Source organism: Panthera leo, chromosome F3 (genome assembly GCF_018350215.1).
Source record: "Panthera leo isolate Ple1 chromosome F3, P.leo_Ple1_pat1.1, whole genome shotgun sequence".
In the NCBI taxonomy this organism is placed as follows: domain Eukaryota; kingdom Metazoa; phylum Chordata; class Mammalia; order Carnivora; family Felidae; genus Panthera; species Panthera leo.
In genome coordinates this window covers 26,014,251-26,038,684 of record NC_056696.1, presented here as the reverse complement: position 1 = coordinate 26,038,684, position 24,434 = coordinate 26,014,251, and the positions used below count along the sequence as shown (strand labels likewise).

Here is a 24,434-nt window from a genome sequence, read left to right as displayed (position 1 = left end):
TCCTGCTCTTTCTTTTGGGGTGAATTCCTTTGTTTCATCATTTGAAGGAAGAAAAGGAATTAATAAGGTAAAAAAAATTAAAATTAAAAAATTAAAAACAACACACACACACACAAATCAATTAAATGATGCTAGACTCTAGGTGTGTTTTGGCCTGTTTATTGAAAGGAGCTTGGTAGATTAGAGAAAATGGCAGTAAAGGGGGAAAAACAAGAAAAAAAGGAAAACATTTGAAAATTTGAGAAAATGAATACAATGAAATAGAATAAAATGAAATGATGGAAATAAAATAATTTGAAAAATTTACAAAATGTAAGAAATATGGGAGAAAAATAAAAATAAAATTTTAATAAAAATTGGAAATAAAAATAGATTTTTTCTCTTTCTGTATTCAAGAAAAAAAAGAAACAAATAAAAAAAGAAAATTCAATAGATGGACCAGTTAACAGACTGAAATACAATGAAATACGTTTTCCCCTAGAATTTAAACTATGAAACATTTTATAGTCCACAAACTAAGCAGGTGGAGAGATTTGTGGTGTGCCTGAAGAGCGAGGTTGGCCCTGTTGGGTGGGGCTTAGTGTAATGGCTCCATTCTCCACTAGATGGCACAGCTTAGCTTAGTGGATGGATTGTTGTGGTGCTTGTAGGTGTGACTGCGCATGTGAAGGCGGGGTGTCACCCAGCTACCCAGTCTCTAGTATCAGCACTCTGTGCTCCTTCTGCCAGCAATCGCACACCAGTCCTTTGTCTCTGGCTTCCATCCACTCTGCACTTTTACACTGTCTGTGACCAAGCTGTTAGGTTGCCAGGTGGCACCTCCCTCATGAGTTTTATCTCAGATGCAGCTGTGTTTCCCAACCCCTCAATTCTGAGGCCCTTCAACTTTGATCCACTCAGATCCTCTGGGGAAGGGTCTCACCAAGCAATGGCCAGGTGCCAGCCATACCCAGGAACATTCGTGGGACTGTTCTGCTGCCAATGTCCAGAGACTGCGCCTGGGTGCCAGCCTGCCCCAGGAAAAGTTCACATGATTGTGTAGCAGCAGTTTTTCATGGATTATGGAAAATCACAATACACATCTGGCACCAGGCTTCACCAGTAACAACCTTGTTCTCTGGGGTCTGCTGGGACTGGGTGACTGCACAGCCGTTACCAAATGTCTTTCCATCAGTGGAGCCACTTCTCCTATGTGGCCTGAGGACCTCCCAGACTCTACTCTGCTCCCGGGGATTCACCCTTCCCACCAGAGCACCATCAAGTATTGAGCTGCAGAGTTTCAGACTCTGTGCTCCCCCTGTTTACAGAGTCTTGATGGAATTTAAATCCTTTCCTTTCTCCTTTTTTAGTTCAGTCCCCATGGCTGTTTCCACTTTTCCACTTTCTCTCCAGCTGCTTTTTGGGGGGGCATGTTTTTCCCGTACTCTCCCCCCATCTTCATCCTGTCTCCACAAGCAAAAACAACTCCCTGCCCTCTGTGGCTTCTCTCTCCCCCAGTTCACCTCTCTGCACCAAGTACCTGCTGAGCTCTGTGGTTTAGGTTGTGCAGATTTTTGTGTTAATCCTCAAATTAGTTTTCTAGGTGTACAGGAAGGTTTAGTGTTGGTCTGGCTCTATTTAATGGACATGAGACACACAAAAAAAACGTCCATGCTTTTCCACCATCTTGGCTCCTCCCCCTCTACTTAGAAATATTCTTAACCAAGTGTGTTTTCATGTGTACAGCTGCCCAATTTGTGGGCCCAGAGCCTGAACTGGCAAAAAAGTCATACTGGAGTAGAGAAGTTAGTCAGTGGTTATCAACCCTGGTGCACATCAGGATTGCTTGAAGCTTATGATTACTGCCAATGCCAAGGTCCCTGAGATTTGGATTTTACTGGTCCAGTGTGGATCTTGGGAACTTGTATTCTCACAAGATACTCATGTGATTCTGATGTGCAGCATAGTTTAGAACATGGGTCTAGTATCTCCAAAAGACAGTTGATTTAAAATTTCTCTTGAACATTTGCAGAGACAAGCAAGTGACTGTAAGAGGAATAAGAGCCTCCACTTTATTCCTTGTCCTCAAGGGTGGGGACATCTTTGTTACTCAGAAAAAGCATGTTGTTGGAATACTGATTTGAAATTTGGAACACATTTTCCCCATAGAAATGATGTACTACATACATGGTGATTAGATACCTTATGTACTAAAGTAGAATGGCTTGATTGTCTTACAAGTCTATATTTTAGATGTGGTGTGCTTTTTTTTTTGAGAACTGTGTTATAAGTTCTAAACTAATTTAAAAATAAAGACAGAGATGCATAAGTGGTATTTAAGTTGATATAAGTTGGAAGTCCCCTGTACATACATACAGGTCACTTAGTCTTCTATATTACTTCACTCATTGTGTATCATTATTATTGTTTTTGCTTGCCTCTGGTTGATTAGCTTTTTAAAAATGTTTAATTCCAGTATAGTTAACATACAGTATTATATTAGTTTCAGGTGTAGAATATATTGATTAAACAATTCTATACATTATTCAGTGTTCATCATGAGAAGTATACTCTTAATCTCTATCACCTATTTCACCCATCTGCCCACCAGCCTCTCCTCTGGTGACCATCAGTTTATTCTCTGTAGTTAAGAGTGCATTTCTTGTTTTTTCCTTTTTTTCTTTGTTTATTTTGTTTCTTAAATTCCACATATGAGTGAAATCATATTGTATTTGTCTTTCTCTGACCAATTTATTTCACTTAGCATTATACCCTCTAGCTCCATCCATGTTGTTGCAAATGGCAAAATTTCATTCTTTTTTATGGCTGACTAATATCCCATTGTGTATATATAGCATAACTTCTTTATCCATTCAGTGGACACATGGGCTGCTTCCACAATCTGGCTACTATAAATAATGCTGCAGTAAACATAGGGGTGCATACATCTCTGTCAATTAGTGTTTTCATATTCTTTGGGTAATACCCAGTAGTGGGATTACTGGATCATATGGCAATTCTATTTTTAATTTTGTGAAGAAGCTCCATACTTAAACAGTTATTATTATGTCAAATCATACTAATGTACTTTCACTTACCTGTCAAACTTTTGATGTAAAGCCAAAGCCATTCCTCTAATTGGAGATCCACATATTTCTCTTGCACAAACTATATCCAAAATGCTATCTGCTAATTCTGATTTTTCTTTCTTTCTTTTTTTAAAGTTTACTTTACTTATTTTGAGAGAGAGAGAAGTGAGCAGGAGAGGGGCAGGGAGAGGGGAAGAGAGAAAGAATCCTAAGCAGGCTCTGCACTGAGGGCGCAGAGCCCAATGTGGGGCTTGAACCAATGAACCATGAGATCATAACCTGAGCTGAAATCAAGAGTCAGTCACTTAATAGACTGAGCCACCCAGGCAGCCCAATTTTTTCTCTCCTTAAAGTGGAGTGAGAATTTAAAGGTTACTTCAAGGCAATTAATCCTTCTGGATTTTTATACTTGTTTTTTCAATGTTTTAAATTGCTTTGTCACACCCAACTCAATAGCAACTTTTTGAAAAGCAGCTTGTCTTTACTGGAATGTTCCAATGCATTGAAATTTGTTTTCACAGAAACAGCAAACAACTTTTCTTTTTATGTTCATAGTTTATCAATTTTTATAAATTACAAAATCTAGTAACAAATACAATAGGCAAAAATATTTGAGAAGAAACATGGATAATTCTCAGTATATACCTGCTTCAACTCAATGGAAAAATGTGAGAGTGTATTACAAAAGGTACAACCAGTGTATACAGTGAGCACGTTACAGGTATCAGTGTGTTTTCAGAATTTCAGAGCACCTGGTAACTTAGCACATTAGTTAGAGGAATTGGGTTAAGAGATCTTCCACTGCACCCCAGTGAGGCATTTGGCTCAGTTCCACGAGTGCTTACTGATTGCTTACTCATTCTTGTGCACGGGATTTGACATAGGAGATACAAAAGACAACTAAGACATGCTCTCTATTCTCTAAGATCCCACAAACTGATCTGGATGGCAGACAAAACACAAATAAGAGTTAAGAAGTAGGATGATAGGTGCAGGAAGTACATTTGGACAACTAAAAAGAAAAGCAGAACTTTGTTTTCCATGTTTACTGCTGAATCCCTGCTCTTGGAACTGCACCTGGCAAAGAGTAAACCCTTAATAAATGTCTGCTGGTTGGGTAAATAAACCGATTTGCAAATTAAGCTTATAAAGGGAAAACATTGGTAGTCTACTCTTAGGAAAATTTTAAATGGTTAATATTTAAAGTGGCCTGAGAGAGGGGCACCTGTGTGGATTAGTCAGTTAAATGTCCAACTCTTGTTGATTTCAGCTCAGGTCATGATCTCACAGCTTGTGAGTTTGAGACCCACATGGGGTTCTGCACAGATACTGCAGAGCCTGCTTGGATTCTTTCTCTCCCTCTCTCTCTGCCCCTCCCCTGCTTTCACTGTCTACCAAAATAAAGAAATAAACATTATATATATATACACACACACATATATATATATATATATATATATACACATATATATATGCACAATACATATATATATACACATATATACAAAATAAAGAAACATTATATATATATAATAAATGTATATATATTTAAAATATAAAATATAAAGTTGCCTGAGGCCTGAGAGAAATAAACTGTGTACTTAAATCAAGACAAGGTATAACTGACAGATATTTGATGGTTAGTAAAAGAATATGTCACTAGGAGACAGTAGAAAGTAGTTGCCAGGGGTTATGGGAAGGGAGGAATGCATGGTTTTTATTTAATGGGCATAGAGTTTCAGTTGGGGAAGATGTAAAAAGTTCTGGAGATGGTGTTGATGGTTGAACAACAAGATAAATGTATTTAATGCCACTGAACTGTACATTTAAAAACGGTTAAACTGGTAAATTTTATGTTAGGTATATTTTACTATAATTTAGAAAAATAAGAAAATTAAAAAAAAAAAAAGCAAGAGAAAAGCACTATCTTGCCTCGGAGAGTGGTGGTAATTGTGAAAGTGTCAGCAGAGAAGGGGAAACAAAGAAAAAGATAGCCCTTAGTTCCTGAAGTTGTCAGAGGCAAAACTCGTACAGAGACAAGGGTGGAGGGAGGATGGGATAAAGGGCATTTGCAGTAAAGAAATACACTTGAAGAAGCACTTAGCACATTACCTGACCTGTGGTAGGTGCTCAATATCTGCCAATGGATGCATTATGATTAAATGAATAAAGTTTCAACCTGGCCAAGGATTGGCCCTGTCTTTCTTAGGTCAGAAATGGGTCTGGGCTGGCTGCCCTATTTAGTTGCTGCTTTGATCTTCTCCTAGCTGATTTCCTGCTTACTGCTTCTTTTTAGATTTAATAATTTGGTGAGTTCAGCTCATATGCTGCAAGTCAACCGGGCATACAACGAGAATGACGTGATGCTAATGAGGTCCAAACTTAATATCATCCTAAAGCTCTACCTGAATTCTGAAATTCCTCCAAGGCTGAGGGTAAAGGGAACTCCCACTTCTCTCTGGGCTTTTGCCAAGAAGCATTTCTTCCACAAGAAATGATAGCTAATAGGCACCTCCTAAGTCCTGTGTCAACCAGATGTCCTTTACTAGAAGTTGCATGATAACATGCCGCTTTCTGGGGAGGGGATGGTCTTATAGGTATTGAGGGTACCTATAGGTACTAGGGGTCACGAGAGGTTTTCTGCCTTCCCTGGAATTATGTCAGTGACAGGCTCCCATTCTATGGGTAGGTGAACATCTCTGAATCCCAGAAGGATGCTATCCTTGCTTCCATTGCAGAGGGCCACCTAGATCGGAACATCTTCCATGGGACTATCATGTCTCTCTTCCCCATCATTATGTACTTCTGGAAAAGGTAACTATTTCCCCTTGCCCAAGGATTATAAGGGCAGGAAAACACATTTGACTTTCTAAAGAGTTTTCTGTCTTCCTCTAACTCTCTACTTCATGGTTTCCATTTTCATGGGAACTACGATGGTGTATCCTTATCCTACTTGCTACACTTGGTCTCTCATACTCCCACACTGAAACTGAATCAGAAGATGGAAGGTCAAGTAAGACTGGGGATCAGAGTGCCTGGGTCTCACACCCCCTGGCCACATGCTTGGGAAAGGATGTTAATTTTACTAGGCATAGGTTCCTCACCTAAGCATGAGTATGGAACATAGCTATCTGGGGAGAAATTCTGTCAAGACTCACACAACTGCACTTGTGCTTAAGGAGCCCCATTGAGGCAGTAAGACAGCAGAGTTTTACTCTGTTAGGTCCAAATACCATAATATTTCAATTTTCAAGAGGAGCTTAGACATTTAGGCTTTTATCTCTGAAAGTTAAAGTGGCAAATGTGGCAACTAACTCAAAACTAAACCATGGTAAGGAAACTCTGAAGACCAAAAAACAAAAATGAAACAAACAAAATATTTGCAGGACATATGCAACCTGTGGCCCACTGGTTTCTAAACTATCCTGTCAAGGTTTGGACTGAGACACTGGCTCAGGTTCTCCCAGGTGGTTATTTACTCCTGTGGTGCACTGTGGCTCCAGCCTATATCTTCCACATAATGAATGGCAGTGCCCTGGGTGACAGTGACCAGAGGACAACTGGCTGAAATGTTCCAAGACAAGGCTAATTGAGATGTTTAGATTATTATGTGATTCCAAGTCTTAAGGGTTCCCCCTCTCCTCTCTCTCTCTCTCTCTCACACACACACACACACATTACCTTATTATAAAATAAGTGTAAAGTTTGCATACTAATCTCTAACCTTTATTTTAAAATCCCTATGATAATAAATTATTTAATACAGGATTGAGAGAAATTAAAAAGCAAAGTTCAAGATAACAAGTTTAGCTTTTTGAACACCAATTGTTACCTAGCACTAAGACTAGATTTGACTTAGTTCTGCTGAGCAGGATTAAATAGAAATTTTTCCTGATTCTGGAGAATGAGAAACCCCTGGGAAATGCATGCTGCTCCTGGCTCGAGTCAGTGCTCTGCAGTCTCTTATACCTATTTAGGAAATATAGGGGTGCTTCAGGGAGGCTTTGAATCCCTAATCCTTATGTAGTTGATTCTTTCCTTGCTTTACTGTATACTCCTATATAAAGAGTTTTATATTGCATAAACTGTATTCACATATCTTATCCCAGACGAACCTCTTAATAACCCTATCAGGTGGGTGGAACAAAGTGTTGTTATCCCCGTTTCATAGATGAGTAAACCAAGGCTCAAAGGAATTAAGAGACACATTGGATCACTTGGAATTAGTTAAGCCAGGATTAGAAACCAGGTCTCTCTGTCTCTTAAGTACCACAAAGAATGCATCATGTCACACTGGGAGCTCCGTAATGGGAGGGAGACCCATTTCAGCAAATGGAATGGCAGAAACTAACTGTGATCAAATAGAGTGTCCTTTAAGGAAAGGAAGGAGGGCAGCAGTCAAGACCATCAGAGCCAAGTCGGGATAGAAAATAAATCCAGTCTTAGCCGAGACTCGACCTTAAGGGGGCCAATGCAAGAGTAGGCTGAAGGACAGCAAGGGGTTCGGGGCCACGGAGAAAGAGATGAAGAATATTGTGAGGGATTCCAGGGAGCAGTAGTTCTCAGGTTCCAGTGAGTATATGAGTCCAAGTTCATGTGAAGAGCAGAGGTCTGTCTACTCCAGGGAAAGGGCTGCTGGGAATACAATGACAGGGTCATGACCTCCAGCAAGGGACAGGATGAAACCAGGGATTGGGACCTGAGAGGAAGCCAGTCAGACACTCTGGCTGTACCAGGTGGGGTTAAGTAGGGAGTTCATACTCTGATGCTCAAGCAAGCATCCCAGGGATTGACCCCCACCTCAGACCTATGTACAGTAGGTTCTTTAAAGACTCTATTCACTGGTTCCAGAAGGGAATTCCAACATACTATGCATGGCAGGTCCTCACTGGAGCCAGGCCTGGACACAGAGGAGGCCGCAGAAGAAGGGCCTCTGACAGGCAGCACTCCAAGGCCTAGTCTCTTCTCTTCTCTATTACACACTCCATTCTCTGTAAGGACTGTCCCTGTTCTGGTTCCCTTGTGCTCCATGCTCCAGCCTCCTTAGCTGTTAGCTTTCTCCTTGTGACCAGAAGCCATTCTTTTCACAGGTTTTCTTCCTGGAAGGCAGCCCACTCTTACTTCCAGTACAAGGGGAAGATATTTAAAGATAAAAAAACTTCTCAAAAGCCCGTGCACAAGTATCCTCCTTTGAGTGGAGGTAAGTTCTATACCTATGTTCATGACCTACAGCCCCATTCTCCAGCAAATCAGACTCATGAAGGGAAAGCAAGGGTCCAAAAAACCAACTTCAGACTTCACAGAGGATATTGTCTTCTGGAGGGGTGGGCATCTCATTAACTTTACTCTTAGAGAAGCATTAAAGTGTATTTTATCTGTGGCTATTAGTGCCAGATAAAGGGAACCCATGCACCAATCCCTGGCAGTACCTCCCAATAGCTTTGGGATGTGGGTCATTGTCATTGTCTATGTGGTGGGTAAATGGAGGTGGGGACCTGCTTTACTGCTATTTAAGAAGCCCCCTGCTCCAACTATCTCCAGAAACCCTACCATCTGAAAATTATGTATTTTACAGTGTTAAATGACAACCACTTAAGTGGTAAATATATATATATATCTTTACGCATATATATAATTTTATGAGAGCATGAAAAAAATTCAGAAATAAAATGTTAATAGGATTATCTCTGCTCACTGTGATTATGAGAGATTTACATATTGATTATTAATATATTATTAATTAGACATTATTAATATATATTATTCATATGTTTTATATTAATATATTTACAAATAAATAGATGTGTTTGAAAACACATACACACATGTTTTCTTAGCACAGAGTAGCTAAACTCAGTCCCTTTCTTAATATCTGCACTGAGATCAGTGCTTAAGCAAAAGGGAGTTTTAAAGAGAGGGAGGAGGGTGCACAGAGCAATGCCTAGAGAGGGCAAGACTGAATGTTTTTGCTTTGAAACATTCTGGGAACCAAAGAGAACAGGTTGGTGAGTCTGGGTCTAGTACCAGCATCAAAACAAAATATGGAGGTAAGATAGGAGTCTTAGAGACAGCAGCAAACTATCCTGTGAAAGAGCTGACCATTCCATAGTTTCAGCTTAAATTCTGCCCAGTTCTCATGTCCATTTTACCTGACACTTAACACTGTCCCTCCTCCAGCCCCCTCACAAACAAGTATCCTGCCCCCTTTCAGGAGTACAAACGAGGCTCTTGAGACTTAACCCATCCCTAGCTTGCCTGAATGGTAGGGGAAACAACTCTGGACCAGTTTCTGCCCCTCTGAGAGGGTCCTCACCTGAGTAGGAAATAAAACACCTACTTCCCTAGCTGGGGCTGCCCTCATAGCCAATTAATATTGCTCATTATCCTTTTCTCTGCCTTGTAAAGTGTCACATCAGTAGACAGAAATTAACAATCTTTTCAGTATGTGGAGCCAAGTGTCCCCGTGGGAATAAAGGCTCATTTAAGTGAGGGTGGAGGGATGGGTTGGAGGATACTAACAGGGAAAGGAGAGGGAGGTGAGCAGGCAGGGTGGGCAAATGATACTCAGAAGAGCAAGAACATACCCCTTAGTGGTAACCAAACAGCTTCCAATGTTTGGCTCATTTGCTATTGCTGAGCTCTAAGGAAGTAAATCCCCAAATCTTTTCTGGTGTCTGAAGTTGGAAGAGGGCAACAGGATGCCTAAATTAAGGGGCAGGACACTTGGGTTCCTGTCCTGAAGAGTCATCGTTTATGTGTTGGAGGACATTGAGCATTTTGCTTCTCCTCTCTCCACCCCAGATCCCTGATCTCAAATTTAGAGGTTTGGATTTAGATAATGTCTATCATTAACATACTGTACTCAGAGGAATGTCATCAAGAGTTTCCTTGCTACACAGATTTATTTTGTCAGATGTTATAAGGGATTTTAATACACCCCCCTCCTTCTTCCCCAGGAGATCACGCCATTTTAAGATTCACCTTGCTCAGAGGCATTGAATGGTTTTGGCCTCAACAGCGGGAAATAATAACAAGTTCAGTCCAAAATTGTGAGTTGGGATTGGAATCCCACTGATGTCAAAAGCCTACTCCACAGTTAGAGGATGACTCTAATGCCAGTTTGGCCAATCTCCTTAGTGACCACAAGGAGACTGAGGTACCCAAAATGCGAAGCAACTTTTTCCAAACACACAGCTTGTGAGTGGCAGAGGTGGGATGAGAAATGGGTCTCTTGGCTGTCCTTCTGGGCCTCTGTGCATAGCTCTCATTTGAATAACTGTACTTTCTTGATTCTTTTATAGCCCCTTGAAGGCAGGTTCCTTAACCTTGTCTGTATCTCTGCTGGCTCCTCTGCCATTTCTGGGTGTGATGTGTGACCTTTATTAAGAGATGATTGTAACATCCCAATTGTTATTTTCCCTTCCCACTGAGAATGCCTGTGGGCTTGAACAGGACCTCCAATCTATACATCCTGGTTCCTGGAAGTGCCTGCTGCTGATCTTCTTATTCCTGGAATAAACACTCTGGTCCTAGCATCCTATATTTGAGCCATGTTATTTCTTTTTTTTCCCCCATCTTCAGCGTCAAGGAGTTGATCCCACTCCCAAGTACTAAAGTTGCCTTGGGTTCCACATGGATTTCAGGTTGGGGATACTCTTTTCTGTTGCTTATGGGCATAAAATGCCAACTTTCCTGTTCTACTCACTTGCATATGTCCTCTCATTGCTTAATGGTAGAAGCCTCTATGGAGTATTGCCCATGATCCATAGAGTCCAAACAGCCCTAAAGTCTTGTGGTTCTAGTGTTCATCTGGCCCAGTCTCCTTATTTTACTTCCCTGAGTCTGTGGGGTTGGCATCATGACCTTTGCATCCAGATGAAATGTCTACTAAGACAAAAGGTATTACAGCATTCAAACCAGGTCTCCTTAAAGTCCCTGGAGAATCACTGCTTCAACTTCACTTCCCAACTCCTTCGTTGGAGGTATTTACCTGGAAGCTGTTCTGGGATGGCCCTCCTGGGCTGGAGGTCCTCCAGTGAGTGCTTGTGTCCTGAGTTCTGATGAAGTTTTTCTCTGTATTTGTCTTTAGCTTCATCTAGCAACCTTACCCCATCAAGACATGTGCTCTCCACTGTGCAGCTGTGTCCTGTCACAGGGTAGGCATGAATCAGAAGTCCTCTTCTTCAGTTCAGAGCTGCTTTGTCCAAGTGTACAATGGGAGACGGGGGAGAAACTTTTTGGAAACCCAGCTCCACATCCTGACATTCCTCAGCATGTAGAGCCAAGGTGTTGAGCTTAGTTCTTCCAGAGAGGCCTGTAGTCAAGATAGTTAGGGAAGGGTTTCTCTGTGGCTGTCTTTGCTCACCTCTAACTAATACAGGCACTTTTAGGAAGTTGGAGTCCCTGACCCATCCTCCAGGAGAGCACTATTGCTGGGGGAAGAGTGTCCCAGATGATCTTTTATTGCCAGCCTCCCTAATACTCCAGCCTTTCAAAGTAAGGTACATAAAATGGAAAGCAGAGTTGTTCTACTTGGCAGGATATTAGCAATAAAAGCATGAAGGACTCGAGCCTGTCAAATTCGGATTCAGCCTAACTCACTTCTATACAAGCACCAAAGTGGAATTAATGCTAAGTTAAGGTTCTGAGAGAATCCCCAGGGAGTCATGGAAGCCACAACTGAGCCCAAGAGCTGCTTAAAAGTCAAGGTTATAGATAGCAACCTCTGTGAATGGAAGGTCTGGTTTCCTCACCAGCCATCCCACATTCTCAGACCTTCTACAAGTCTGACAGGGACTTGGAGCTGCCCCAGCATCACTTGCCAGTGCTGGTGCCTGGAAGGCAAGCCAGGTAATTTGGAGTTCTTTGTACAGAAAGACAATGCATAGCTTCAGGGGTTGCATGTTCTTGTGGAGGAAGGTGAGAATGAGAATGCAAGGGGCCATATCCTGAAGGCAAAGGGTTTTGGTTTTGGCCATTGCCATTCCTAAAGAGAATGATGGCAACAGACCAGCAGAGATTACACTAGTGATCTCATTGCCATTCTAATAACTGGCCACTCTTCTTCTTCCTTCAGACAAAATTTACCCAGCAACAAAAGGGAGAAAAAGTAGTCAAGTCAGGCTCCCAAAAGAGGCACATCATCTCTCAGAAGCCTCCTAACACTGACAGAAATGAAGTGCCCTGTGTCATCTTCCCTAGAAAGATAAATGGAGTGACAGCCCAAACATGGCAGGACCAGACTGCAGTGGGTAAGATGGGGCGCAGAGCATGACCAGAAGCACCTCTGCCCTCCTTGAATGGAAGGTCCTGTCAGAGATGGTCTTTCCACAGTGGGAATGTAACAGATCACCCAACTCTTAGGGTCAGGAGACCTGGGCATTTAATTCACTCTAGAGCTGCATGGCCTTGAGCAAATCTCTGACTCATGGTTGTCAAAGAATCCCATGACAAATGTATGAAGGTGGCATTAAACACTCTTATAAACAAGGTATTCTTTTTATCAACAGTGACAGGTGGGATCTTTTAATGCTAGTATCTCCCATTTGGACAGTGATTCACATCCATTGTATTAGGAAATCCTCACAACCCTGTGAGTAACCTTGTTAAAAACGACTTATTTTTAAACAGATGAAGAAACTCACACACACAGAAGGTAAGTGACTTTCCCCAGATCAGGTAGTAAGTGTAGACCAGGTAGTAAGTGGCAGAGTCTAGACTACAACGCACCACTTGTGAGCCTTTGGCTAGATCTCATTCCATGGGCACCTTCTATACAACTTCTCATGCCCAAAAGGAATAGTTCTTCACTGGAGTTCTGTTTATTTGCCAATTAATATGTAAAGAGACTCTGGGAAATTTTGACCTAGTTATAGAGTCACTAAGCTCATTTTTTGTCCTTTGAAGAAAATCAGGAGTAAAATAACCAAATGTCCTAAATGAGCCCCCCACTTGAGATAATCAAGGAAAGATGGGCTCAACTCTGTGGGTTGTAGAACAAAGAAAGTAGAAGGCTTATTAGAGAAGCCTCTCCGATTTCCAGCCAGTTTCCTGCTATGCTGATGCCCTATATTTCCTAGACTTTCCTCAAGGATGAAAAATGTTGTGATGTTAAGACAGGGCTGACAAACACATGGAAATGTGAGATCATCTGGATAGGACTTTGATTGCAGTAGCCCAGAAAGACTGTAAGTAGATGTGCCTAGAAAAGGTCTGAATGCAGGTGAGGTGTGGAGAGCCTCAGGCCACTGGGAGAGGGTCCAGTGAGGCAAGCATTTAGCCTAAGAAAATCCCAGAAGAAGGAAGTGAAAATTTCTTCCCCTAAAAGGGCTAGGGCTCCAAAATAGAACCTGAGTTAACAGACAGAGCAGAGTGCATGAAACAGAATCCCAGCTTTTAAAAATCCGGCAAGAAACTAAGGCAAGATGCCAGGAAAAGAATGGAGAAGAGCCCTATTATTGAAATAGAAGTAGCAGGAATGGCCTTGGTCAAAGGGGAAAAAGACCTTGTACATGGAATGAAAGAGGATGTTAGGCCAGCAACAAAGTGATTGGTGAGGATCTGGTAAAATATTGATTCAGCGTCATGTGCCTAAATACCCTCACATTGTACTAAGCTGGACCTACCGATTGGCAGTAGGTGAGACCCACTGAAGGAAAAGAGAGATCACTCAAAGAACTCATTTGAAACTGTGATCTTTGCCCATTTCATAATTCTCTCCCTGTGTATGCTCATCCATGGGTATATTTTGTACAGATATGCAAGTACACATAAACATGCTATTCAAAAACTTCACAATAATTGATAGAACCGCCCTGAATATAAAAAGTATTTCTCCTCATTTATTGAGGCTTGCTGATTGCCTCCTTTGATTTCTTATTCTCTCACTTCAGATCTAGTATGTTCTAGCCTCAGATTTAAGCTAGTATCACAAGAGCAATCACCTAGCATGCAAGCAAATAATATAAATGGGTAAGCAACCCATGAGACATAATAGGGAATGGTAGAAACTGATGAGCTGGTGAATACATCTCAAAGGAGACAGTAATAGCTCTAGCCAGCCAACTCAATGTGGTCAGAACTTCCTAACTTAGGACAGAGAGATTGAGAGAGAGAGAGAGAGAGAGAGAGAGAAAGGAAGGGAGGAAGGAAGGAAGGAAGGAAGGAAAGAAAGAAAAGAAAGAAAGAAAGAAAGAAAGAAAATAAGAAAGAAAGAAAGAAAGAAAGAAAGAAAGAAAGAAAGAAAGAAAGAAAGAAAAATGGGGGAGAGAGGAAAAGAGAGAAAAAGAAAAGAGAAAAAGAATAATAAATTAAAATTTTTTGGAATACTATGCAAGTCAAAAAAACTTGGCTTGTGATCTTTGCTTTCCACTTTTTCTTTCCCCTTGTAATTATATTTAGGCCCTGAGTCTATCTTAGAAAATATTAGAAGGGAGAAAGAGAATTCCAAACAATAGATCCATGGGAGTCACTGGCATCAAAGGTAAGGGCCAGGAAAGAAGGGCCAGGGAAGGAAGCTAGCCTACTCTAGTCCCTGTATTAGTGTTCTATTGCTAACACAACAAATTACCAGACGTTTAGTGGCATAAAACAACACAAAATTACTGTCTTATGGTGCTGAGGTCAGAAGTCTGACCCAGAACTCATCGGGCTAATGTCAGGTATGCAGAACTTCATTCCTTTCTGGAGGCTCTAGAGGTGCATCCGTTCCCTTGCTCATTCAGGTTATTGGCACAATTCAGTCTCTGCAGTTGTAGCCCTGAGGTTTTGTTTCCTTGCTGGCTATCAGCCTTTGCCTGACTAAAAAACCCTCAACCCTTTAATGGCATATTATATAAGACCATTGACAATTTGATCCCAATTTAGATTTCCAGATTCGTGTCTTGCCTCTCTTCCTCATACTTCCCATTCCCCAGCAAGGAGGTTGTATAAAACACCCTTCCTTTTCCCCTCCACTGGGTGGTAAGAGACATCACAACAGTGACACCTCCTGATTGTCTCCTCTCTCTTCCCACCATTTCCTGTCTGTTTTTGCAACATTTTTTCCCTCTCTTTGTAGATACTTGTTTATATATATCCCTCACCTACTAGACTATAAACTTTTGTAGAGTAGAGACCATGTCCTATTTTTCTTTATGCTTCCAATTCCTAGCACAGTGACATAAAGATAATAGTTGCCCCAGAAATACATGTCAAATGCATGAGTGAATGCCAGGTTTATGAATGTAGTAGAAAAAATAGGATGTGCAGTTTATGCCTGCCCTAACCTTACAGTTAACTATACTGACTTCACAGTGAGAGTATACCATGATGTTTACCATAAAAATCAAATCAGTAATTAAATATAATTGTGACTATCACAATAAAGAAGAAATATCAAACTTTCCTCATGAAACTTTTTTATGTTCCAATAACTCTTGATGCTTTAAGGACTCTATTTTAGGAAGCTCATAAGTGCCATTCAGACTAAACACTGACAAAAAGAAGCAGGGGAAAACAGCAAGAGAGGCAGAGAGATCCTCCTTCTACCTTCAGGAGCCTTCCAGTTATGTGTGCCAGGAAGTGACATATATCTTCCCTCTTTTTACAGAAGTATGAAAAGATATCTGTCCTTCATTTTGAGTGTCTCCAATTGATCCAAGTGTTGCTGCAGAGGAGGGGGGAAGCTTGTGTGCAGCACCTCAGGGTGCCAGTCCACACCTCTATACCTCAACCAGGGCTGCAGATCATTAGCCAGAATAAAGGGTGTCCATATTCACAATTGGTGGGCCTCCCATACTCTCCTTAAAGAAAAGGGCACAGGGAAACAATATGTTGCTCCCTAGAGGCTCTTAAGGTCATTTTCAATTCAAGAAATTAATGGAAATACTAATTATTTTTCTGGATTAAGACCATGGACCCAGTCTCATCCAGAAGCTCTGACACATGGGTGCTCCCCTGACCAAGAGTCCAGGCAAGGAGGCCCTGCTGCCTCACGAGAACTCATGCTTTTTCATGAGTCAGGCTTGTTTTAAATCCAATCTCTACTCCTTAGTAACTTAGTGATCATCAGCAAATTGCTTAACCTTGCTGAGTCCCAACTGCCTTATGTGTAAAATGGAAATGTTAATGTCTACCTCCTAGGGTTGCTTGGAGACCAACTTGGGATAATATAGGCCACGTGTACTACATGGGGCCAGACACAGAGCTGGTGGTGAGGACATTAGTTGGTTCTTCTCTTTCTACCTTTTCCTGGAACATGAAGGAAATGGTTGACCAGGAGTGATATAGTTGAAGAGTTAAATTCAGAAAAAAATCTGAATGCTTTTCTTCCAACAAGATACATGGTTCATGAGCATTCAGTAGCCAGGACATCCACAAACCCATTAATTTTTTTTTTTTTTTTCAATGGTAGATAGAGGTTCAGTTTATCTGTATTTCAGCTAGCATTTTGGTCAGTTTGAACAAAATTCTTATGGAGAAGTTGGAACAGTGTGGTCTGGATGATGGTATGGTTTGGTGTATTAAGCTATTAAATGAATTTACTTAAACTTGAAAAAAGGCTTATAAAGAAAACCCATTGATTTCTAATGTATAACTTCTACATAGTCATTTGGAGGATTTCTACATGTTATATGCATCTACTGTAAGTAGGAGATAAAGAGATTTCCTCCTCAGCCCCTAACATATATTTTGAAATACAGTAAAACTTTAGATTGCTAGTAACTTATTCTGAGAGTGTTCCACAAGACAAGCAAACATTTCTAATAAATTTTAACTTGATAAATGAGTGATGCCTTGCAATATGAGCAGTATGTGACATCGAACATCACATGATCACAACTGAGCCAAAGGTTCTTCTCTCTCTCTCTCTCTCTCTCTCTCTCTCTCTCTCTCTCTCTCTCTCTCTTCTCTCCCTCCTTCCCTCCCTCCCTCTGCGGGACTTTGGGTGATTGCTTTCCATGCTCAGAAGCTCGGTCTCAGGCCATGGTGTTTGGCAGAAATCAATGATTTTTCAGAATATTGGAAGGTGCCCACAACTGACACTAATGTATTTTTTGTCACCTGAAAGCACCTGTGGACAGTCCTTTGCTTTTCCATACATGAGTAAGCTTAGGAATGCTTTGCTTCTTTCTAGGCAGACTGCCTGCCAATATAGACCCTTTCCTCCTGCTGCCTTATTGCCAGTTACATTAAATACAGTATATGACAAGAATTTAATACTGTACTATAGTCAATATCCATACAAGCATATAGAATGTCCCCCATGCAGAAAAAGGTTGAGAAGAAAGGCGATAAGAAGATTACAATGGAAGAAGGAAATCATCGAGAAGTATAAACAAGGTATACAAGTGGCTGAAATTGCAAGATTTTATAAGAAGTCTATATCTGCATCTTGTCTGCAGAGGAGGAGAAAAAGGCAGAGGAATCACTCACTTGAAATGAGATTAGGGCGATGTGTAAAATGTGGGAAACAGTGCAAAATTTTGTAGAAAACACCACCTGAATAAGGCTGTAGCAGTGCGAGCGATAAATCTGTTTAACGACAATGCAATGTCACATTTCTGTGAAATCTTCAAAAGGAGTCAAAAGCAAGTGTCATTGGATAGGTTCCTTGTTAAATTTATACAAAAAGAAAGAGATTCCATTGAGCCAGTAGATAGCAGTGATTCCATTAGTGATAGTGAAAGGTGTCCTACGCAATAACCCTCCTCTCTCTTGTCTCCCTCACATCAGCCATGAAGGTTTTCAAAGATAAGTGCAAGTTAATTATTTTATTTTTATTTTTCTTTATACTTTGTATTTTCTCTATTATTTTTTATTATATTACAGTATTGTAATCATTTTTATATGAATATTTTTGGGTCGTGGAATGAATCATCAGAGTTTCTGTTATTTCTTATGGAGAAGTTCACTTTGATATACAAGTGCTTTGGATTACATGCATGATTCCAGAACAAATTATGCTTGCAAACCACGTTTTTACTGTATTTAAGACCCTTTACTGAGCACTTACTATGTATCAACTGGGACAGGAATCATAAGACTTATAGGTGAGCTAATGGAGGTCTGTAGAGAAGTCTCCTTTTGCCTCTTGCTTGCATGGTTACTTAGAAGTCAGATATAACTCTTATCTTTGCTCCTCTTATACATAAAGTGTTTTATTCCCCTGACTTCTTTGAAGAAATTTTTCTTTATCTTATATATTCTGTAGTTTGAATATAATGTGTAGTTTTTTGACAGTCACTTACTTGGTGTTCTTTAAACTTCCTGGATTGGTGGCTTGGTGTCTAGTATCAATTTTGGGAAATTCTTAATCATTATTGCTTCAAGTATTTATTTGGTTCCTTTCTTCTTTTTCTGGTTTTCCCATTACATGAATGTTACTCTTTTTCTAACTGTCTCACAGTTTTTTAATTTTCTCTTCCCTTTTTCCCAGTTTTTTTTTTTTCTCTTTTTACCTTTCAGTTTTGGAGGTTTGTATTGATAGATCCTCAAGCTCAGATTTTTTTTCTCAGCCATGTCCCATCTACTGATGTGTGCATCAAAGGTATTCTTCATTTATGTTAGTCTTTTTTTTGTCACTAGCATTTCTTTTTTTTCTTGGAATTTTCATCTCTCTGTTTACATTACCCATCGTTCTTGCATGTTGGCTACTTTTTCCATTAGATTCACTAGCATATTAAGCATAATGGTTTTAAATTTATGGTCTGAAGATTCCTACATCCCTGCCATATCTAGGTCTGTTTCTGATACTTGCCCTTGTTTCTTGCCTTTTAGTATGCCTGGTAACTTTTGGTTGAAAGCAAGAAATGTACTTAGTAAAAGAAACTTAGGCCTTTTATAACATGGTGGCATGGTGTGAAAGAAGAAAAGCATTCTACAGACACACCTTGTTTTATTGCACTTCGTTTTACTGCACTATGCAGACATTTCATTTTTTACAAACTGAGGTTAGTGGCAACCTTGTATTGAGCAAAACTATTGGCACAAATTTTCCAACAGCATTTGCTCATTTTGGAATTCCTGCAATTCTTTCAATATTTCAAACTCTTTCATCATTATATTTGTTATGGTGCTCTGTGATCAATAATTTTTGATATCATTATTTTAGTTGTTTGGGGTGCCACAAACTGCACCCATATATGATGGCAAACTTAATAAGTATTATGTGTATTTTGACTGCTCTAATAACTGGCTGTTTCCCTGTCTCTCCCCATCTCCTTGGGCCTCCTGTTCCCTGGGACACAGCAATACTGAAATTAGGCCAGTTAATAACCCTACCATGACTTCTAAGTGTTCAAGTGAGAGGAAGAGTCACATGTCTCTCACTGTAAATCAAAAGCTAGAAATGATTAAGCTTAGTGAGGAAGGCATGTCAAAAGTTGAGACAGGCTGAAAGCTAGGCCTCTTGTGGCAAAGAGTTAGCCAAGTTATGAATACAAGGGAAAAGTTCTTGAAGGAAATTAAAAGTTCTGTCCCAGTGAACACATGAATCATAAGAAAGCAAAGAGGCCTTATTGCTGATTTGGGGAAAGCTTCAGTGGTCTGGATAGAAGATCAAACCAGCCACAACATTCCTTTAAGCCGAAACCTAATCCAGAGCAAAGCCCTAATTCTCTCCAATTTTATGAAGGCTGAGATAGGCAAGGGAGGTGCAGAAGAAAAGCTTGAATCTAGCAGAGATTAGTTCATGAGGTTTAAGGAAAAAAGTCATCTCTATAACATAAAAGTGCAAGATAAAGCAGCAAATGCTGATATAGAAGCTTCAGGAAGTTATCCAGAAAATGTAGCTGTGATAATCAATGAAGGCGGTTACATTAAACAACAGATTTTTATTATAGATAAAACAGCCTTACATTGAAAGATGCCATTTAGAACTTTCATTCCTAGAGAGAGTTAAAGCCTGACCTTAAAGCTTCAAAGTTCATTTGTTAGGGGATAATGTAGCTGGTGACTTTTAAGTTGAAGTCAATACTCATTTCCAGTCCAAAAATCCTACGGTCCTCAAGAATTATGCTAAGTCTACTCTACCTATGTTCCATTAACGGAACAACAAAGGCTGGATGATAGTACCTCTTTTTTATAACATAGTTTATTTGAATATTTTAAACCCACTGAGACCTACTGCCCAGAAAAAAAAAAAAAGATTCCTTTCAAAAGACTACTGCTTATTGACAATACACTTGGTCACCCAAGAGTCCTGATGGAGATATACAATAACATTTAAGTTGTTTTCATGCCTGCTAACACAACACCCACTATGTAGCCCATAGATCAATGAGTAATTTTGACATTGAAGTCTTATTATTTAAGAACTACATTTCTTAAGGCTATAGCTTCCATAAACAGTGATTTATCTGATGGATATGGGCAAAATAAATTGAAAACTTCAGGAAAGTGTTCAGAAATGAATGTTAAGAACATTTGTGATTCATGGAAAGAGGTCCAGATATCAACAAGAACAGGAGCTTGGAAGAAGTTGATTGAAACTTTGAGGGGTTCAACACTTCAGTGGAGAAAATAACTATAGATGTGGTAGAAATAGCAAGAGATTGGAAGTGAAACCTAAAGATCAATCTCATGGTAAAACTTGAATAGATGAGAAGCTGCTTCTTATAGATGAGCAAACAAAGCAGTTTCCTGAGACGGAAATCCACTCCCAGTGAAGATGCTGTGAGGATTGTTGAAATGCCAACCAAGGATTTAGAACATGATGTAAATTTACTTGAAAATGCAATAGCAGGTTTTGAGAAGATTGACTCTAATTTTGAGAAAAGTTCTCTGTGGGTAAAATGCTATCAAACAGTATTGCATGCTACAGAGAAATTGTTGGTGAAAGAGTCAATGTGGCAAACTTCATTGTTGTCTTATTTTAAGAAATTGCCACAGCCACTCCAGTCTTCAGCAGCCACCACCCTGATCAGTGAGCAGCCATTAACATGGAGGCCAGACCCTCTACCAGCAAAAAGACTATGGCTCTCTGAAAGCTTTGGTGATGGTTAGCATTTTTAGCAATAATGTGTTTTTTTAATTAAGGTTTGTACATTGTTTTTTTTTAGACACACTGCCATTGCATACTTAATAGACTATAGTATAGTGCAAACATAAGTTTTGAAGGCACTGGGAATCTAAAAAATTCACTTGGCTCACTTTGATATTCACTTTATTGTGGTGGTCCGGCATTGAATCGACAATATATCCAAGGTATGCCTACATAGTCTTGTGATCAGATCCAGACTTTTAGTGAGCTTGTGCTGCTGGGCTGTCAATTTTGCAAGTGCTTTTCAGTTTTTCCTTTTTTTTTTTTTTTAATTACCTGTTTAGATGGTACAGGATGGAGGCTAGATTTGTGTATTTACCTTCTCCCACATGGAAGGATAGAGTAGCTGGAGTTGGCTATTTTCCCTTCCCCTGAGTTGGTTAGACTCTGTTAAAACCCCAGTATGTTAGGTCTGATAAAATAGTTTCTCTTATGGGTATGGCTTTCTCAGAACGCTCTGGTGTGTTTCAAAATGGTTACTTTTGGGGTGCCTGGGTGGGTCAGTCAGTTGAGCATCCAATTCTTGATTTTGGCTCAGGTAATGATCCCAGGGTTATGGGACTGAGCCCCATGTCCACATTCACTCTCCCTCCACCCCTCTCCTCCACTTGTGTGTGCTCTCTCTCTCAAATTAAAAAAAAAAAAAAGTTACTTTTTTGCCTCTCCCTGCTGGAAGCCCAAAGGGATTTTTCTGTGATCTCTACTGTGAGAACCTGGTAGGGCTCCTGGAGATAAAATGTACAAAAGTGTGAGTCCTGCCCCATGATTGAGTCTTCCTGGGATTTTGTTTGTTTTATCTCTCAGACTTGTCCATGCAGAACCTCCAGCAATTTGTCAGTTACAGCTGAAATTTTCTTCCCCCATTTCTGGTTCTCACTGAGGTGGGTTTCTGTTCTGGTAAGTTGAGATTCTCTGTATTCACCTGTCTCTCTAGTTTGAGGAGCAGGGGTTTGCCCTGTGATCTTATTTCTTTGATCTAAGAAGATGTTGATTTTTTTCAGTTTATTCAGTTTTTTATTCTATCTATTGGTAGAATGGAGTAATGACTTCTAAGCTCCTTACCTGCTGGATCAGAAACCTGAAGTCAAAGGAGATTTTTTTTTTTTTTTAACGTTTATTTATTTTTGACAGAGAGAGACAGAGCATGAACGGGGGAGGGGCAGAGAGAGAGGGAGACACAGAATCGGAAGCAGGCTCCAGGCTCTGAGCCATCAGCCCAGAGCCTGATGCGGGGCTCGAACCCACAGACCGCGAGATCGTGACCTGAGCTGAAGTCGGACGCTTAACCGACTGAGCCACCCAGGCGCCCCAAAGGAGATTTTTTAAAAAACTGAACCTGAGGCACACAAATGCTCTGACTTAATTGGTGTGGGATGGGGCCCAAGTGATTCTAATATACAGCCAGGTTGAGAACTACTTAGAGGTTCATATACACTTTGCTGTGTAGAGAAGTAGGCAGTGAGAATGGATACAGAGGGTTTTGTCCTATTGGTCATTCTAGTCAGGCTTCTCTGTGCTAGATCCAGTTCCTTGGCTTTTATTAAAGGAAATAGCTACAGGACATGTGTAGAATTTTACTTTTTTAAGCATATATTCACAGGGTTGTGCAGTCACCAATACAAACTAATTTTAGAACATGATCTGTAGTTCAACTTGGGAAGTATTTCCATCTTAATAGTAAGTCATCCAATCCATGAACATTAAGCATCTTTCTATTTAAACAAAAATGAACATTATAGGTATGTCTTGCTTTGTACGGCAGCTGAATTTGGTAATAGTTGAATAAAAATCCATCTTTATATCAATTATTTTCTTAATTAAGATTTTATTTTTAGAGCAGTTTTAAGTTCACAGAAAAATTGAGAGGAACGATTTCCCATATACCCCTACCCCCCCACACATACATAATTTCACTATTATCAATACCCACCCACCAGAGTGGGTACATTTGTTACAACTGATAAACCTACACTGACACATCATAATTACCCATATTCCATAGTTTACATTAGAGTTCACTCTTGGTGTTGTACATTTAAAAAATTAGGGCAAATGTATAATGACATGCCATCATTATGGTATCATACAGAATATTCTCACTGCCCTAAAAAGCCTCTGTGCTCTGCCTGTTGATCTCTTCTCCCCTGACAGCCCCTGGCAACCACTGATCTTTTTACTTTCCATAGTTTCACCTTTTCCAGAATGTCATATAGTTGAAATTATAGAGTATGTATCCTTTTTATATCAGCTTCTTTTACTTAGTAATATCCATTTAAGGGTCCTCCATGTCTTTTCATAGCACTAAGTAATAGTTAATTGTCTGGATGTCCCAGTTTATGTATCCATTCATCTGCTGTAGGACATCTTGGTTGTTTCCAAGTTTTGGTAATTATGAATAAAGCTGATATAAATATCCATATGCAGGCTTTTGGGTAGTCATAAGTTTTCAGTTCCTTTGGGCAAATACAAAGCAGGATGACCCCTGGAACATATGGTAAGAATATGTTTAGTTTTATAAGAAACCGCCAAATTGTCATTCAAAATGGCTGTACCAGTTTGCATTCTGCATTCTCATAAGCAATAAATGAGAGTTCTTGTTGCACCACATCCTCACCAGCATTTAATGTTGTCAGTGATCTAGATTTTGGTCATTCTAGTAGGTGTGTAGTAGTATCTTCTTCTTGTTTTAATTTGTATTTACTGATGACATATAATATGGAACATCTATTCATATGCTTTTTTCCATCTGTATGTACAGTTTCTTTGATGGGGTTGCCATTGAGGTTTTTGCCTATTTTTAATTGAATTATTTGTTTTCTTATTGTTGAACTAAGATTTCTTTGTATAATTTTAGACAACATCATTCATCGGATGTGTCTTTTCCAAGTATTTTTTCTTAGTCTGTGGTTTGTCTTCTCATTTTCATGACAGTATCTTTCCCAGAGCAGAAGAGCAGAAGTGTTCAATTTGGGTGAGGACTAGCTTATCAATTTTTCTTTCACGGTTTATGACTTTGGTGTTGTATCTAAAAAGTCATTGCCATACCCAAGGTCATCTAGGTTTTCCCCCTGTGTTATCTTCTAGGAGTTTTATCATTTTAAACTTTAAATTTAGATCTGTAGTCTATTTTGAGTTAATTTTTGTGAAGGGTGTAAGGTCTATGTTTACATTCATTGTTTTGCATGTGGATTCCAGTTGTTCCAGCACCATTTGTTGAAAATGCTACCTTTGCTCTGTTGTATTTCCTTTGCTCCTCTTTCCTAATGGGAGTCTATTTCCAGGCTCTCTATTCTGAAAATTAATCCATTTGTCTATTGACCTATTGATAAATTTGTCTGTTCTGC

The 24,434-nt window shown here is 39.9% G+C and overlaps 1 protein-coding gene across 13 annotated transcripts in view; it reads left to right on the top strand.

Moving 5' to 3' along the window:
* The window catches only part of RGSL1 (regulator of G protein signaling like 1), a 204,075-nt gene that overhangs the window by 95,423 nt on the left and 84,218 nt on the right, over window positions 1–24,434 (top strand). For 5 of the 13 annotated variants that reach the window (XR_006199023.1, XR_006199020.1, XR_006199019.1 and 2 more), the window contains exons 17-20: window positions 5,365–5,503; window positions 5,758–5,882; window positions 8,159–8,268; window positions 10,025–10,224. Coding sequence is in view for 5 of the 13 variants with exons in the window: in XM_042925841.1 (XP_042781775.1) it covers window positions 5,365–5,503; window positions 5,758–5,882; window positions 8,159–8,268; window positions 10,025–10,143 (493 nt within the window). In the remaining 8 variants the exon portion in view is untranslated. Of the gene's footprint in view, window positions 1–5,364; window positions 5,504–5,757; window positions 5,883–8,158; window positions 8,269–10,024; window positions 10,611–12,144; window positions 12,156–24,434 lie in introns of those variants that run through there. The other 8 variants (XM_042925841.1, XM_042925838.1, XM_042925840.1 and 5 more) reach the window with 5 other exon arrangements.